This window comes from Scomber japonicus, chromosome 20 (genome assembly GCF_027409825.1).
Source record: "Scomber japonicus isolate fScoJap1 chromosome 20, fScoJap1.pri, whole genome shotgun sequence".
NCBI classification, from domain to species: domain Eukaryota; kingdom Metazoa; phylum Chordata; class Actinopteri; order Scombriformes; family Scombridae; genus Scomber; species Scomber japonicus.
This window is the reverse complement of record NC_070597.1, coordinates 28,904,191-28,920,330: the sequence shown is the minus strand read 5'-3', so window position 1 is coordinate 28,920,330 and position 16,140 is coordinate 28,904,191. Positions and strand designations below refer to the sequence as shown.

The following is a 16,140-nucleotide window of genomic DNA, read 5'->3' as shown; positions in this document are numbered from 1 at the left end:
TTCGCACTGTTGAGTGCTTGGGCCCTAACTAGCTTCTTTTTAAGTTAGACACTCAGATATTACATTCAGTTTAAATTGTTGTAATTCCCTTTTTATGACAGTAGGTGTCACTGTGATACCAGGTTCAGTTAGAAACATCCAACTCAAACCGTGTTCGTCACATCAGAGACAATAAAATGTATCTTGAGTTGTTCTGATAAACTGTCTGTTCCTTGCTGCTCCACAGCTCATAAATACTGAAACTACTCAGAGTCGCTCATCATGCTGCCCAGATGTTAGACAAGCTTTAGACTAGGCTGAATATCCAGCAGCTGTTCCAGATGTTGACGTACTAGTTTGGTGATTAGCGTCAGGTCCGTCTCCCTTAGCAACCGTCACAGCAGACATTAGCTTTTTGTCCATGTGGAGCCACCGTAGCTCAACTCTGCTCCACATATTTCACACCTGACAACATTATCCTTTACTTTCTGGAAGCTTTTAAACCACGCTGGACTTTAGTGTGTCTTCGTCTGCATCATGTTCCCTCCAGTCAGCTAGCTAGCAGGCTAACTTACTACCAGTCAGCTAGCTAGCAGGCTAACTTACTACCAGTCAGCTAGCTAGCAGGCTAACTTACTACCAGTCAGCTAGCTAGCAGGCTAACTTACTACAGAGTCAAAGTAGCCGAGGGCAGCAGTAGAAACTCACTCTGAAGTTTAGAGCTCCTCCTAGTGGCTGAAAGCAGCTGTGAATGAACCTGAATACTAGACTACAGCTCAGTGACTTGTTAAAGGATGACAGCATGAAGGTGTGATCGAGTCGATTTCTTCTTCTTCAGATCACAAAGTCGTTCTTCTCGGCGCTCGGAGACGAGAAGGTTCAGCAGAAGCTTCTGTCGGTGATGTTCGACCTGCTGGTGGAGAGCAGGAGCCCCCTGGTGGCCAACACGGTCAGCAGCGCCTTCAAAGCGGTGAGAAACTCCTTCATCTCTGGAATAGTTTCAAGTCTTCAAATTATTACAATAAAAACTTCTTTGGGCTGTTGTTACTCTTAACATCTCATTCATCTTTACGACACACTGCTCTTTATTTATTTAATAATAATAAAATAATTTCTTGTTTCTTAAACAGATCGCCGTCGACGGTCAGCTGGTGGCCAATGAGCTCGCTCCTCCAGAGAAACCTAAAGTCAGCGTGACGGTGCAGCAAACCCGCCGCAGCAAAATGCTGCAGAGGTGAAACTCTCAACATCTTCTCCATGTTTACCTCCTGCAGGCGGCTGAATTATACAATATACAAATCTGTATGAAGAAGCTTTAATCAGACTGAAAGTGACGATTAAATTTTAGCCATAATTTTGACTAAAAGTTTGACTATTTATGAGATGATTTAGCTAATTATGAACATTTTGAAACAGGATTTTCTCCCTTATCAAGTATTTTAAATGTAGTTTGATTAAGAAAACAAACAGAAGTTTTTCTCTGGTCAGGAAACCGGAGGAGGGCGGTGATGCCGGGCCAGTGGGGGGCGCTGTGTCGTGGCAGAGAGTCACGCTGATCCTGGAGCTGCTGCAGCACAAGAAGAAGCTGAAGAGAGCTCAGACACTGGTGCCGGTTCTGTTCACTCTGCTCAGCAGGTACAACAGCTTCACATCCACAAGACTACATGTGGAACTAACTAAACAAGTAGTCTAAACTTTTAATCATTGTATTTCTCTTGTGCATTCGCATACATTTGTTCTTATTATCAGATTGTCTTCCATCATAACTGGAATCCGTAAATATTCAGACTAAGACAATAAATTATTAAATTAGTTCATTAGTTCATTTTATGTCACTTGAGTTTAAACTGAAGCTGAACATCAGTCAGTAAACTAATGTTTGTTTGTCTTCAGGAGTTTAGAAACAAGTTCAGCCGACGACACAAACCTGGAATACAGTAAACAGCTGCTGCTCAGCTGTCTGCTCAACATCTGCAACAAGCTGTCAGCTGACGGACGACCTGTGGACAAAGGTATGAATACTGCAGTAAAAGTACTGCAGTGGTATGTTGTAGTAGTAATAGTACAGCAGTATTATGTTGTAGTAGTAACAGTGCTCAGTGTTGGGGAAGCTACTTTGCAAGCGTAGCTTCTAAAACTACATGTAGTTCAGCCTGGCAGTAGTTTGTAAAACTACAGCTAAGAAAAGTAGCTTTACTCATTTAACTCAGCGTTAAATAAATCAACGTGTAGTGTATATGAAACAAAATATAATAGCCTACAAAACATTCACACAGCAGAAATATGCCTCTCAACTCAGTTTTATTTTTTTAAAGAAAAAGGTTCACCATAGGCATGTTGGGTAATCTGTGTTGTCAGATGTTCTGGATGAGGACCGGTTCAGTGTGGAGTTGGTGGTTCAGGTCATCAGAACGTCCGACATGCCGCAGACTCATCATCACGCTCTGCTGCTGCTCGGCACCGTGGCCTCCATCTTCCCGGTGAGTCCTTCATCATCGTCATCATCAGAGGAGAGAACAGAGTTTAACGTGTTTTAGACAGGACTGAATAACGGTGTGTCTCCCCCTGCAGGAGAAGGTGCTCCACAACATCATGCCCATCTTCACCTTCATGGGAGCGAACATCATGAGGCTGGACGACGCTTACAGCTTCAGAGTCATCGACAAGACCGTGCAGATGGTCATACCTGCTCTGATCCAGGTGAGTCTGAGCCCCATCATACCTGCTCTGATGCAACCGCCTTAGCAACCACCTTAACAACCGCCTTAGCAACCGCAGAACAGAATGGTCAGCCCTTAGCAACCACGGAATAGAATGGTCAGCCCTTAGCAACCACAGAACAGAATGGACAGCCCTTAGCAACCACGGAACATAATGGTCAGCCCTTAGCAACCACAGAACAGAATTGACAGCCCTTAGCAACCGCGGAACAGAATGGTTAGCCCCTAGCACCCACAGAACAGAATGAACAGCCCCTTAGCGACCACAGAACAGAATGGACAGCCCTTAGCAACCATGGAACATAATGGACAGCCCTTAGCAACCACGAACAGAATGGACAGCAGTTTGCAACCACGGAACAGAATGGACAGCCCTTAGCAACCACGGAACAGAATGGACAGCCCTTAGCAACCACGGAACAGAATGGACAGCCCTTAGCAACCACGGAACAGAAGGGGACAGCCCCTAGCAACCACGGAACAGAATGGTCAGCCCTTAGCAACCACGGAACAGAGGGGGACAGCCCCTAGCAACCACGGAACAGAATGGTCAGCCCTTAGCAACTACGGAACAGAAGGGGACAGCCCTTAGCAACCAAAGTTACAGAACAGATGGCTCATCTAGTTGTAAAAGTTTAGATAATTAATCTTCTTCCTCCTCTTCCTCGTCCTTTTCTCTCCCCCGACTCCTCTCCTCTCCTCCTGTCCAGGCTCACAGTCTCTCTGACGGTCAGTCTTCAGCTCACGTGGTTGCCGTGGTGACGAAGATCATGCACGTGTTTGCCAACGCTCTTCCTCACGTGCCCGAACATCGGCGGCTGCCCATCCTCAGTCAGCTGGTGACCACACTGGGCCCGGCCCGCTTCCTCTGGGTCCTAATGCTCCTCCTGTTCAAGCTGCACGCCACGCAGGCCGCCGACGGTGATAAGGTGAGCGGCAACATTTATAACCACTGAAAATATTAAATATATAGTTTAAATTAATACATAAACATATGTGTGTTCATTACTGTGTGTGTGTGTGTGTGTGTGTGTAGGACGCAGCCCTGGAGCCAGATGTGGACTTCTGGATCTCGGTGTGTGGTCAGTTTGAGGTTTCTGAGCAGCTCTCTACTCTCATCAGCATCCTGAAATTCCTGCTGCAGCTTCCTGACGACAAAGACGACGGTGAGGATCTGATTCCACCTCGGAACTCTTCATATTTATTCATTTTAGATGTTTTTTATGTTTATTTTGTGTGTATGAACTGACCTGTCTGTCCTCTGCAGCTCCAGTGAAGCGCACCGTCGGCCGGAGGGGAGCCAAGAAGAAGGAAGAGGAGGAGGAGGAGAAGGTGGAGGAGTTGATCTTCAGCCTGGAGACTCACAGTAGCAAAGAGCTGAGACACTTTAAGTTCCTGTCCGTTTCCTTCATGGCTCAGCTGCTCGGCTCGGCCAGCTTCATCGGGAAGGTGAGAGACTCAGACTGAATCTTTGATATTTTATTAAATGACCTTCTGGTTTGAACCAAGGGCTCTAAAATGATATTCACCTCTCTTTTAAGTCCTTTCCTTATTTTATTGGAACTTTCATGTATCTCCTTTTAAATATATTTGATCTATTTTGGCTTTCTTCCCATATTAAATGTGTAGTTTTGCTGCCTTGTGAAGCTCTTTGTAGCTTTGGAAAGTGCTATATTTAGATAATTACTAAACACACACACATACACCAGTATTAATATCAGCATGTGGTGTTAAAGTAGTTTCAACAGGAACTTTTGAATCATGTGTTTCAGGTGGCGGACTGCGGCGACATCGTTGATGAGTCTCTGCAGCAGCTGCAGCAGGGGTGAGTTTAAACTCAAGTAAAGACACAAAAAATACAGACCTTAAAAGAGTATGTGAATGTGTCCTCTGTGTTTGAAGACAGTTGCAGACAGTTGCAGACAGTTGCAGACAGTTATGGACAGTTGCAGACAGTTACAGACAGTTGCAGACAGTTGCAGACAGTTGCAGACAGTTGCAGACAGTTGCAGACAGTTGCAGACAGTTATGGACAGTTGCAGACAGTTACAGACAGTTGCAGACAGTTGCAGACAGTTGCAGACAGTTGCAGACAGTTATGGACAGTTGCAGACAGTTACAGACAGTTGCAGACAGTTGCAGACAGTTGCAGACAGTTATGGACAGTTGCAGACAGTTGCAGACAGTTGCAGACAGTTGCAGACAGTTATGGACAGTTGCAGACAGTTACAGACAGTTGCAGACAGTTGCAGACAGTTGCAGACAGTTGCAGACAGTTGCAGACAGTTGCAGACAGTTATGGACAGTTGCAGACAGTTACAGACAGTTGCAGACAGTTGCAGACAGTTGCAGACAGTTATGGACAGTTGCAGACAGTTACAGACAGTTGCAGACAGTTGCAGACAGTTGCAGACAGTTATGGACAGTTGCAGACAGTTGCAGACAGTTGCAGACAGTTGCGGACAGTTATGGACAGTTGCAGACAGTTGCGGACAGTTATGGACAGTGGCGGACAGTTACGGACAGTTGCAGACAGTTATGGACCGTTATAGATGTTAAAACAGCGTGTGACTGTGTCCTGTGTGTTCAGGCTGCTGGAGGAGATCCTGCGTTACATCCACAGCGTCGCTCGCTGCGTGGAGGAAAACGCTGACAAGCCCACCGCCAAGTTCTGGAGAGTCCTGCTGAATAAAGCCTACGATGTTCTGAACAAGGTTCGTTAGGTTCACTCAGCTGGGGCAATATGGACAATGTCAAATATCACCTTACTTTTAAACCAAATACCTCAATATCAATATTGTAGGAATGACTATCGGTGACTAAGTGGTTAAAGTAGTCTTGTATCTAATTACAGTGATGCTACTTCTTAAGGATAACTGTTGATGCATTTTAACCAACATACTATAACCCCCCCTTTTAAGGTGAACGCCTTGTTGCCCACGGATACCTTCATCACGGTGATGAGGGGGCTGATGGGTAACGAGCTGGCCTCTGTCAGGAGGAAGGCGATGGAGCTGCTCAATAATAAACTGCAGCACAGGACGCAGTGGGACGAGCAACAGGTACACTCATACAGACTAATATACATTAATATACACTCATATAGACTAATATACATTAATATACACTCATATAGACTAATATACATTAATATACACTCATACAGACTAATATACATTAATATACACTCATATAGACTAATATACATTAATATACACTCATATAGACTAATATACATTAATATACACTCATACAGACTAATATACATTAATATACACTCATATAGACTAATATACATTAATATACACTCATATAGACTAATATACATTAATATACACTCATATAGATTAATATACATTAATATACACTCATATAGACTATATACATTAATATACACTCATATAGACTAATATACATTAATATACACTCATATAGACTAATATACATTAATATACACTCATATAGACTAATATACATTAATATACACTCATATAGACCAATATACATTAATATACACTCATATAGACTAATATACATTAATATACACTCATATAGACTAATATACATTAATATACACTCATATAGACTAATATACATTAATATACAGTCATACATACTAGTATTTTACTACCATCAATAATTTTATTCTTTTTTTATTGTTTTCTTTCATATTTGATTGAATTAATAACGGTTATTATTAATAATAAATCCTCTTCCTCCCTCGCAGGTCACTGTGCTCTTACAGCTGATCGGCGACCTGCTGAGCATTGTGGGTAAAGGTGCGGGTCACGTGACGGCAGCGCAGCGCCGAGACGCTGCCCAACTTCATCAGCCCGTACCTGCAGGACACCACCGCACAGGTCAGTAACCAATCAGCATCATTCATTCATTAGTCTTTAATCCAGAGGAGTCAAACTCATTTTCATTCAAGGGCCACATACAGCCCAATTTGATCTCATGTGGGCCGGATCATTAAAAAGATGGAAGGAACAAGAGAAGAGAAGGAAGGGAAGAAGGAAGAAAGGAAGGAAATAAGAAGGAAAGGAAGGAAAGACAGGCAAAAGGAAGGAGGGAAGAAAGGTAGGAAAGAGAGATAGTGAAGGAAAGACAGGAGGGAGGAAGAACTGAAGGAAGAAAGGGAGTAAGGACAGATTGAAGGAAGGAAAAAAGGAAGGTAGGAAGGACAGATGGAAGGAAGGAAGAAAGGAAGGAGCGAATGAAGAAAGGAAAAAAGGAAGGTAGGAAGGACAGATGGAAGGAAGAACATAAGGAAGGAAGGGAGGAAAGACAGATTGAATGAAGGAAGGAAGGAAGGAAGGAAGGAAAAGAACACAGGAAGGAAAGTGGGCCGGACTGAACCCCTCGGCGGGCCGGTTCTGGCCCACGGGCCGCATGTTTGACACCCCTGGTTTAATCAGTAAAGTATGGATTAATCGTTCTTTAATTGATTATCAGAGTAATCATACATTTTCTTTCAATTATCTCATCTTTCTGTGTAGCAGGCATTTTATGTTTATTTGATCTTTTTTTCTAATTCAACTTTAACGTAAACATGTTAAACCCCCCCCCCCCAGTGAAGTTTTACTGTCATTTTATAAAAATCAACTTTATACTGAAACTGTAAAATATCACAGTTTCATTCTCCTTATAGAAAAATAATCAGGTCAAATTTAACAGCTTGTAAAAACACCACACGTCTTTTATTCTGAAATGTGATGACTCTTCCTGTCGTGGTTAACTGTGAGGATAGAATATGAACATTAAAGGGTTAAACATGTTCAGCTTCTTTATCACTTCCTGTTCCTGCAGGTGTGTCGGCTGACTCGGCTGGTCGAGGCCTCCTCTTCCTCCTCTTCCTCCTCCGCCTTTACTCAGCTGACGGTGCGTCTCTGCTCTCTGAGGACCACGCTGGCCACCAAGCTGCCCCCCAGGGTGCTGCTGCCAACCCTCGCTAAGTGCTACAGCGCCATGGTGCAGGACAGGAAGGTTAGTTTATTATCTGAACCCGTTATCATTATTATTACGGTATGTTGAGTTTATTAACGCTTTATTGGGCAAATAATTATATTTGGTAACTTCTGTAAATATCCCAAAATATCCTTCCTTCCTTCCTTCCTTCCTTCCTTCTTTCCTTCCTTTCCTTCCTCCCTGCCTTCTTTCTTCCCTTCCTCTTTTCCTTTCTCCCTCCCTCGTTCCTTATTTCCTCCTTCCTTCCATCTGTCCTTCCTCCCTCCCTCCTTCTCTCCTCCCTTCCTTCTTTCCTTCCTCCATCCCCCTTTCTTCTTCCTTCCTTCCTTCTTTCTTCCCTTCCTCCCTCCCTCCTTCTCTTTCTTTCCTCCCCCCTACCTTCCTTCCTTCCTTCTTTCCTCCGTTCTTCCTTCCTTTCCTTCCTCCCTCCTTCCTTCCCTTCCTTCCTTCCTTCCTTCCTTCCTCCTTCCCTTCCTTTCAATGAGTGTCCTATAAAGGGTTATAGGAAAGCAGAAGGTGTGAGATGTGTTTATGTGTGAAGAGAGGAAGCAGGAAGTGATGTGTTTGTGTGAAGAGAGGAAGCAGGAAGTGATGTGTGTATGTATGAAGAAGAAGCAGGAAGTGATGTTTGTATGTGTGAAGAGGAAGCAGGAAGTGACATGTGTTTTGGTTCAGAGCCAGCTGGAGGCGCTGATGAGCATCCTGAAGGAACACATCACACACATGGAGAAAGATCAGCTCAACTTCCACCAATCAGAGCTCACCGCCTTCTTCCTCACCGCGCTGGACTTCAGAGCCGAGCACTGTCAGGTACACACACACACACACACACACTATAATACACACACCCATCTATCTCGTCTCTATTCTGACCTCTGACCCCCAGACAGTTACAGACAGTTATTCTAACCTCTGACCTCTGACCCCCCCCCCCCCCCCCCCCTCCTCTCAGGGTGACCTGGCGAGCACAGCGCAGGTCGAGGGCTCAGTGATGGACTGTCTGATCGTCATGGTGATGAAACTGTCGGAGGTGACGTTCAGGCCGCTCTTCTTCAAGGTAACGACACCTCACCCTGAACGCTCTGGTTGTTATTATCATTATTATTATATTTCATCGTTTTGTTTTCTCCATCAGCTGTTCGATTGGGCTAAATCTGAAACAGGAAGTAAAGATCGTCTGCTGACCTTCTACCGACTGTCCGATCGCATCGCCGAGCGGCTCAAGCGGCTTATAACTTTGTTGTACAAGAGTTAGTCTCACACAAATATCCACACAGTGAGACAAGCTGCAATGGCCTTTTAGAGGAGCCACGTGCACAGTACTCAACATAAAACATGCCTCAGTAACAGACATGCTCACACACAGCAGAACAACAACAAGCCACTCATCATTTAAAAATATAAAATGCTGACCAGGTCAGATGAGCTACGTTATTACTAAACTGGAGGATTTGCGGAGACTCGCGCCCATTTTTACTTCCTAAACTAAAAGCCTACGGCCACAGTTGCTATGACGGAGAGCACTTTTGTGCTCTGTGGAGTGGTCTTGAGGTGTGGCTAGCTCAAAAGAGCAGCGCCAAAATGGCGCATCAACACTAATGTGTGTGTGTGTGTGTGTGTGTGTGTGTGTTAAGTGTGTTTTTTATAATATTTATAATAGTTTTATTTTTTTTATATTCCATATGTGTGTGTGTTTGTTTAAATAAATAAATACTTTTTTAAATATGAAAAACATCTCTGACTGCTTTATTTACAGCATATGAGTAAGCACTTTTTTGATCAAGTATATTTGTTGGGATTTGAACCTGCAACGAGGACTGTAGCCTCAACACATGTGACGGGTGCTGTACCCACTGAGCTAAGTTCTGGTTTATTTACAATACATGCAACACAAGTATGAAATGACACTTTATGAACCATAAACCTTAAGGAAAGACATGAGAGGTTGTACAGTTTCAAAATTAAAGTTTATTATTATTATTATTATTATTATTAATTACACAGCACACCACACATACGTACATTAAATGTATTTTTAAACATGTAGGTTAACTAACATAATGGCAACCCTGCTGCCAGTTGTTTACTGTTTTTTTACAGGAACATTTCTAACAGTGAGTATATTTCAGTTTTATTGTAGTAATTTTCAGAGAACTTAGACAATTACTGTGAAATTAAACAAAAGGCCATCTCAGAGAAACACACAGCTCATATCCCGCATGTGTCCATAGGATGCATAGTAGGCCTTCGTCACATTAGTGCGTCCGTCTAACAGAGAGTGTAATTGACAAACCCTTTAGAGCATCTCTCTTGATCTTCATTGGTTTTCAAAACTTTATTGAAGAAAGAAATGTAGACAGACAGAAAGACAAACATCAGAACAACACTGTCAACATCAGAAGTTGAAGAAATGGCGGAGCAAAAGAAAAAGCATGGGTAGGCAAAGTTCGTTTTTGCAAAATACTAACATGACATTTTTAATATTGCCTTTGATTCTTGTTTAGGCATTTAAAAAAAATAAAGATTTGCCTACTACAGTTTTAAATTACTTACATCGAAAATGATTTCAAAATTCATACTGGTTTGTCTGCAAACTTACAAAGACACTCTCAGTTCTCTTCAGCGGAGGAACATCTGGGTCTGAAGGGCACTGGTCCATTTCCTGGAAGAGTAACCAAAAACATACTCTGAAATACAATTTCCAATTGCAGAATTATCATTTTTTACATTGTGTTAAGATAGATCTATAGCATATAAAAACAATAACTATTAATAAAAATTGAGCTTTCACTGATACAAAGAAAAATATACTATAATAAGAAACAAATAAAGAACCAGCTGTGTAACAACCAAAAAGTATAATATATATAGTGGTAAGTATTCAGACCCTCTGAATTGTTTAAGTTGAAGCCTTATGTCAAAGTAAAAACATTTTTCCCCCCTCATTAATCTCCACTCAGTACCTCATAAGGACAGGCCAAAGTCAGAATCTTAGAAGTCAATTAAAAAAGAAAAAATGTTATAGTTTTTGGGTTTTTTTGTCAAAAACCCCCAACTATCCCTTTAATCATTTTAAAATAACTTTAAACACAAATAAATGCTCTATCTCTCTCCCAGTATCAACTGTCTCTTTTCTCTTCAAACTTCATTTCAAGACCCAATTTAATTGTCATTCAATGTGACAATATGTCACTGAATCAATATCAAACGAATTTTACAAATAAAATGTTTAACTGTCCAACCGGGTGCACTATTCAATTTTTCTTTGTGTAACTAAAATGTTTTGTTTTCTCTGTCATTCTCTCTCCCCCAATTTGAGTACCTGCTTGCATCTGTGGCATCACTCTTTATGTGCAACACTTACCTCCTCTGCCTCGTCTGTCTTCTCTCCCTCCTCCTGATCTTCTGACTTTTTAGGGGGGGTCTGGCCCTGCAATTGAGGTCCGCACATGCAAAATACTAGTCATCCCTTACAAAATTAAGCATGTATGCCTGAAAAGTATCTTATGCTCAAATTTTAAGTTAGCCATAATATGAGAGCTTTTGGCCATCAAGTGTAATTGACAGGCATATGAAAATATCAATGGCCAAAATGTCCAGCAGGAAATATGCCAAGTAAATAAATAAATAACAATGAATTAATAGTAGCCTGTGTTAAATAGCCTAATATTGTGTGAGCTGTAGGGATTAACTGGTTTTACAATTAATTAATAAATATTACTTTAACAGTTCGACATAGACCTGCAGCTGAAAGTTGTTTACCACATGACTACTGTATATTATTTTTAGAATGAAGTGCGTCTTCATTTCATGGCTGTTCAGGCTACTTACATCCTGCAAAACTGCATTTGTTTTTCGCAGACAACTACAGATGGGTATTCAAACTTAAAACTGATGGGTTTATTTACATCAAGGAAGCAGACCTGTTTATAAAAGTAGCTGTAATACAAAGTCACGCACAGTCTTGTGAAAGTCTCGCTCAGTGAAGTTACAGCTAGCCTGAAGTAATATGAACTCAGAGGCACAATATTTTCGTAGCATACTATTAAGTATTTTCTAAATAATGGGTAAATATTTAGATGATTTTGAGGATAGTAAATTGCTATTTAAAAATATGACTTGTAGGTATTGGAATATTTGCAGGCCTCTATCTCACCTCACTGTTCTTCTCCATGGAAATGAGCAGGTGGTTGATATTAATGGTGGCAATGGTAGTCTCCTCTGTGGGCAAATCCACCTTGAGCTGCTTAGACAGACCAAGGGCTGTGGACCCCAGCTGCTGCTGCTGCTGCTTTTGGTGGTCCATGGCTCCTATCTAGATGAAAGAGGAGAGGGAGACAAGGAGGTGAGGCAAGGAGAAACTTCATAATGAAGCCACCACTTGGACACAGAACAAGGCTTTTGAAGAAAAATTTGTCCTGTGTGATCTTTTCGTGTTACCTCGATATGCTTTCAAAAGCCGCACTGCCGCAGTTAAAATTTTACATTAGTAAGGATGACGAACACATACTACTATTTAAAAAAGGATGCAGGTCTTTACACACGGAGCAATTTTAGACTTTTTTTTTTGATTTTCTAACACCTCTAAATTTGATCTCAGCACCCCTAAAAATAAATAATAAACCCTCCATAGTCTCTAAATATTGTGTGGGAAACACTGAATGATTATTGGGTTTTTTTAAAACACTTGCAGGGCATTGAATGTCAAATTGTCATTAGGAGCTGAGCTCCTCTAAAGGTCTGATCCTAGTCCTACAATCACCCTGTTGTAAACCAACAGTCATACTGCATATCTATGAATCACTATGGGTCAAAGTCACAAGAGCAATAACTTTTCTTTACATTACCCAAAGAAGACCAAACTTTTAAGTACCCATGTTTAAAAGGCTGTGCCCAGCTGCACGGACCTGGACGCATTGTCGGCAATAATTAATTCAATAAAGTAATTCATTGCACACATTATAAACCGAGGCCTTGGGAAAGGAGGCTATAGTTAAGAAGAAGATAAGTCCGATAAAACACCATTCACGAGTAATATCGCTGTTTATCGATTAAAACCATGACATATCAGTGTTTCCCACACATAGACTAATTCGTGGCGGTGCGCCACAGATTCAAGACCGGCCGCCACATATTGCGTTTCGTTATTAATTATTTTTTTAACGCTATTTAAAAAATACGCATCGTATTCGTTAAGCTGCATTTCCTTTTTCCTTTCTCTGCTCTCCTTGCGTCTCTCTGTCACTCACGCGTCTCTCTCACATAGCCTACACACACACACACACACACCCCCACACACACACACACACACACACACACACACACACAGAGCCCCTCCCCTCCGTGTCTCCATCAGCGAGATCATCCCTAGAAGCGTGGAAGCTGTGCCTTAGTGCAGAGAAGACGGCTGGTGAAATTCAAGAAAGATTGGTATCACGTGCACCTTTATAAAATCACACATTAAAAAGTCCTATAAAATATTTTATATTTTGAATACAATATTGTCCCGTCCCGACCCGACCCTTACACCTTCTTTATAAAGTTAATTAGTCGCAAGTTTGCGGTAAAATGTAGTTGGGTTGTCGAGGTCAAAACACTAGCAGCTGTGAATCAAATAAAGTTGTTATAAGTACTGTTATGGAGTTGTTTTACCCTTACACTGAATGTTTGCTGCTTCAATCCAGATGAGTATTGAAAAATATTTTCCGCGATTGAAAAAGAGACGTGTTGAGAATGAGGACCAGCCTTAACCGGAGGTATCAGTCTGAAACAGAGCTGAACAGTCGGACCAGTGTAATTAGCTATGTTATTAATTTGTTTACAATATTTTCAGGCTTCAACCAGTGCTGCTCAAGCAGAAAGACAGGGTCAGGGAGAGAAAGAGATAGATTCGGCATTGAAGAAAGAGTCGGAGAGGAGGACAGCATAGTATTTTGTAGAGGTAAAGACATTTGAATGGGGTGTGAATAATTTGTGATTAATATGATAAAGTTGTGTATGACCAATTATTAATGAAGGAATCAGTGGGCGGTTTACAAAATGTAGCATAATAGGTGTTGTGAAGGTGTGAATATTAATACAATAAAGTTGGGTGTGTTATTGACGAAGGAATTATTATTATTATTTTTACACCCCCCCCCCCCCCCCCCACCCCCGTCGGCCGCCGGCCTACCACCACACATTGCCTTCAGATCTGTGGGAAACACTGCATATTAAAGCAAAAATGAGAGAACTTAAAATCTTACCAGCTTCTGGTGTTGTGTTAAACATTTATTGTGATGAGTCCGTAACACGTAGATTCTTTTTCTAAGCCGCTCCGCTGCTGAGGTCATGTCCACGAGCTGTCCACGAGAGCTGAGCTGTGGGGGATGCAGAGCTGCAGAGCAGTGGCTGAGTTGATGGCAGGGGTGGATTGGCCATAGGGAGTACCGGGACTTTTCCCGGTGGGCCGGTCAATAATGGGCCGGTGGCTGCCGTTTTTTTTATTTTTTTTATTTGTTTATTTAGCTTTTGCTGCGCCTTGCCATGGTTGCGCTCCTGGCCCACAGCAGAGACATCCCAGCTAGCAATTTTTTGTTCTAAAAATGTTCTGAGAATGTTACCTTTAATGTTCTTACAATGTTTTTTGCGGGTAGTTTTCTTTAAGTTCCCAGAACGTTATGGAGGAACGTTCTCTAAAAACTTTCTAAAAATGATTTGTGATAACATTCTTACAATATTACTAATGAAAACATTGCTACAACATTATACCCAAATGCTCTTTAAAATGTTTACAGCTGAGTTTCAGAATTATACTACTTAAGAACTGGATAACATGCTTTGAAATTTTTTTAACAATGTTATGTTATATTTAAACATTGAAATATGACATCACCTTTCAATTTCAGGATTAATGTTTCCTGAGTGAGCACTGGTCAGTGGGATCACTGATAATTTACTTCAAAATAGAATTGGACTACAAACCCAAAAAATGTTTCACAACATGAATTTATTCATTTCCATGAATTTGAACATAGTAATTAGAATAGTCAGAAGGACGTAAACATTCCCAGATAGGCTATGGGTGGAAAACTGGGACCACCACAGACAACTGCAGAAGAACATGTAATATCCAGGCATTCATATTATAGACACTGACTATTCCTGCAACTATAGTTGAACTATCCCCTTAACGTTGCCAGCATGGTGGAACCAGGAGCCAGATGTTTCTCACAGCAGTGTGGGGCTCCCCTCAGAAGCAGCATGGGAGTCGTCTGGTGTGGGTCCACTTGCCTCATTCACCTGCATAATAAAATCAAATATTAAACCTAATGACAGAAAGAAAAATCTTTCAATGTGCATCAACATTTACAAATATGCAATATCTGCTCACATCTTATCACTATTTGCATGGCGTTGAACATGTTTTTCAATAAATCAAAACACTGACCTGAGTCGCTCTGTGTGGAGCATATCTCAGGGTATCTGAGATGCACGCATCTATAGTTTTTATAAGTGTCTTGGGGTGGTTCCTCTGGCAAGCCTCTAAAAATAAAGGGAGACAGAATCAGAAATTCTGAATCAGAATAATAATGTAAGCTGGTTTAACAAATTTGATGCATCTGTCTTAAGTTGTAGGTTGGCAGCTGTAGAGGTTACTGTCTTGACACAAAATGAATTAATGAATTCGTCTACACATCATGGTCAATGTTAATCCAGTGCAACCTTTGTCATCATCACATGTCTTCAATGAAATTATTTACCCACAGTTTTAATAGGGCGCCAATGATTTTGTCCAGTCAATTTTTGGAGTTTTGTGTAAAATTTGGCTTTTTGTGTTGTTCCTACGGACTTAAACGTGTATACCAAAACATTTGTAATTGCACCACTTCTGGGAGAAATGGTGAATTTTCTGGAGAAGTTCCAGGGGTGCCACTACTTTCATCCATGACTGTAGTTCTGCCTGAACACACAGATTTCACTTTATATTTATGTTTGTATTGTATAATCATACCCCCCCCCCAAAAAAAACCCCCAACAACTTACGAACTACAACAGGGTATAATTTAAGGTCCATGAATTTTTTTTTTCCTTTTCTCCCCTTCAAGCTGTACAAAGCCCAAAGGCCATTGGTCCCAATTTTTCTTAATATCCGCCTCATTGTGTCCCCTGGGGTGGCACCTCCCAGCAGACACAGGTAGTCCACCTGACAAAAGACAGAATGATGATTAATTAGCTTTTAAAAGCATACCTATTCATGGGTACCAAATGTAGTCCAATACCTGCCATCTTTGTATGCTACACAGATGTAGCAATTTGTGTGATTACATAGGATTCTATGTAGTAGAGCCAATCAGAGAAAGTCAGGTGGCACAGCAAGCAGTCTGCAATTTATATTTGCATTTAAATTTTTGTTCACCTAATACTGTATATTGGGGTGTTAGGATGAGATAGTGTAATGGCAGATATTGACATTAACTTTACACTGCTGACT

General features: G+C 41.4%; 1 protein-coding gene across 1 annotated transcript in view; it reads left to right on the top strand.

Annotated features, from left to right (window-relative positions):
* The window catches only part of LOC128381197 (HEAT repeat-containing protein 1-like), a 22,050-nt gene extending 13,128 nt beyond the window's left edge, over positions 1–8,922 (top strand). Inside the window, exons 10-26 of the mRNA XM_053341145.1 lie at positions 818–949; positions 1,110–1,213; positions 1,468–1,614; positions 1,873–1,991; positions 2,338–2,459; positions 2,551–2,679; positions 3,410–3,628; positions 3,736–3,865; positions 3,973–4,148; positions 4,472–4,524; positions 5,290–5,413; positions 5,621–5,761; positions 6,427–6,534; positions 7,509–7,685; positions 8,343–8,477; positions 8,620–8,724; positions 8,803–8,922. Coding sequence (XP_053197120.1) covers positions 818–949; positions 1,110–1,213; positions 1,468–1,614; positions 1,873–1,991; positions 2,338–2,459; positions 2,551–2,679; positions 3,410–3,628; positions 3,736–3,865; positions 3,973–4,148; positions 4,472–4,524; positions 5,290–5,413; positions 5,621–5,761; positions 6,427–6,534; positions 7,509–7,685; positions 8,343–8,477; positions 8,620–8,724; positions 8,803–8,922 — 2,241 coding nt within the window. The remainder of the gene's footprint in view (positions 1–817; positions 950–1,109; positions 1,214–1,467; positions 1,615–1,872; positions 1,992–2,337; positions 2,460–2,550; positions 2,680–3,409; positions 3,629–3,735; positions 3,866–3,972; positions 4,149–4,471; positions 4,525–5,289; positions 5,414–5,620; positions 5,762–6,426; positions 6,535–7,508; positions 7,686–8,342; positions 8,478–8,619; positions 8,725–8,802) is intronic.
* The last annotated feature ends 7,218 nt before the right edge of the window (positions 8,923–16,140 follow it).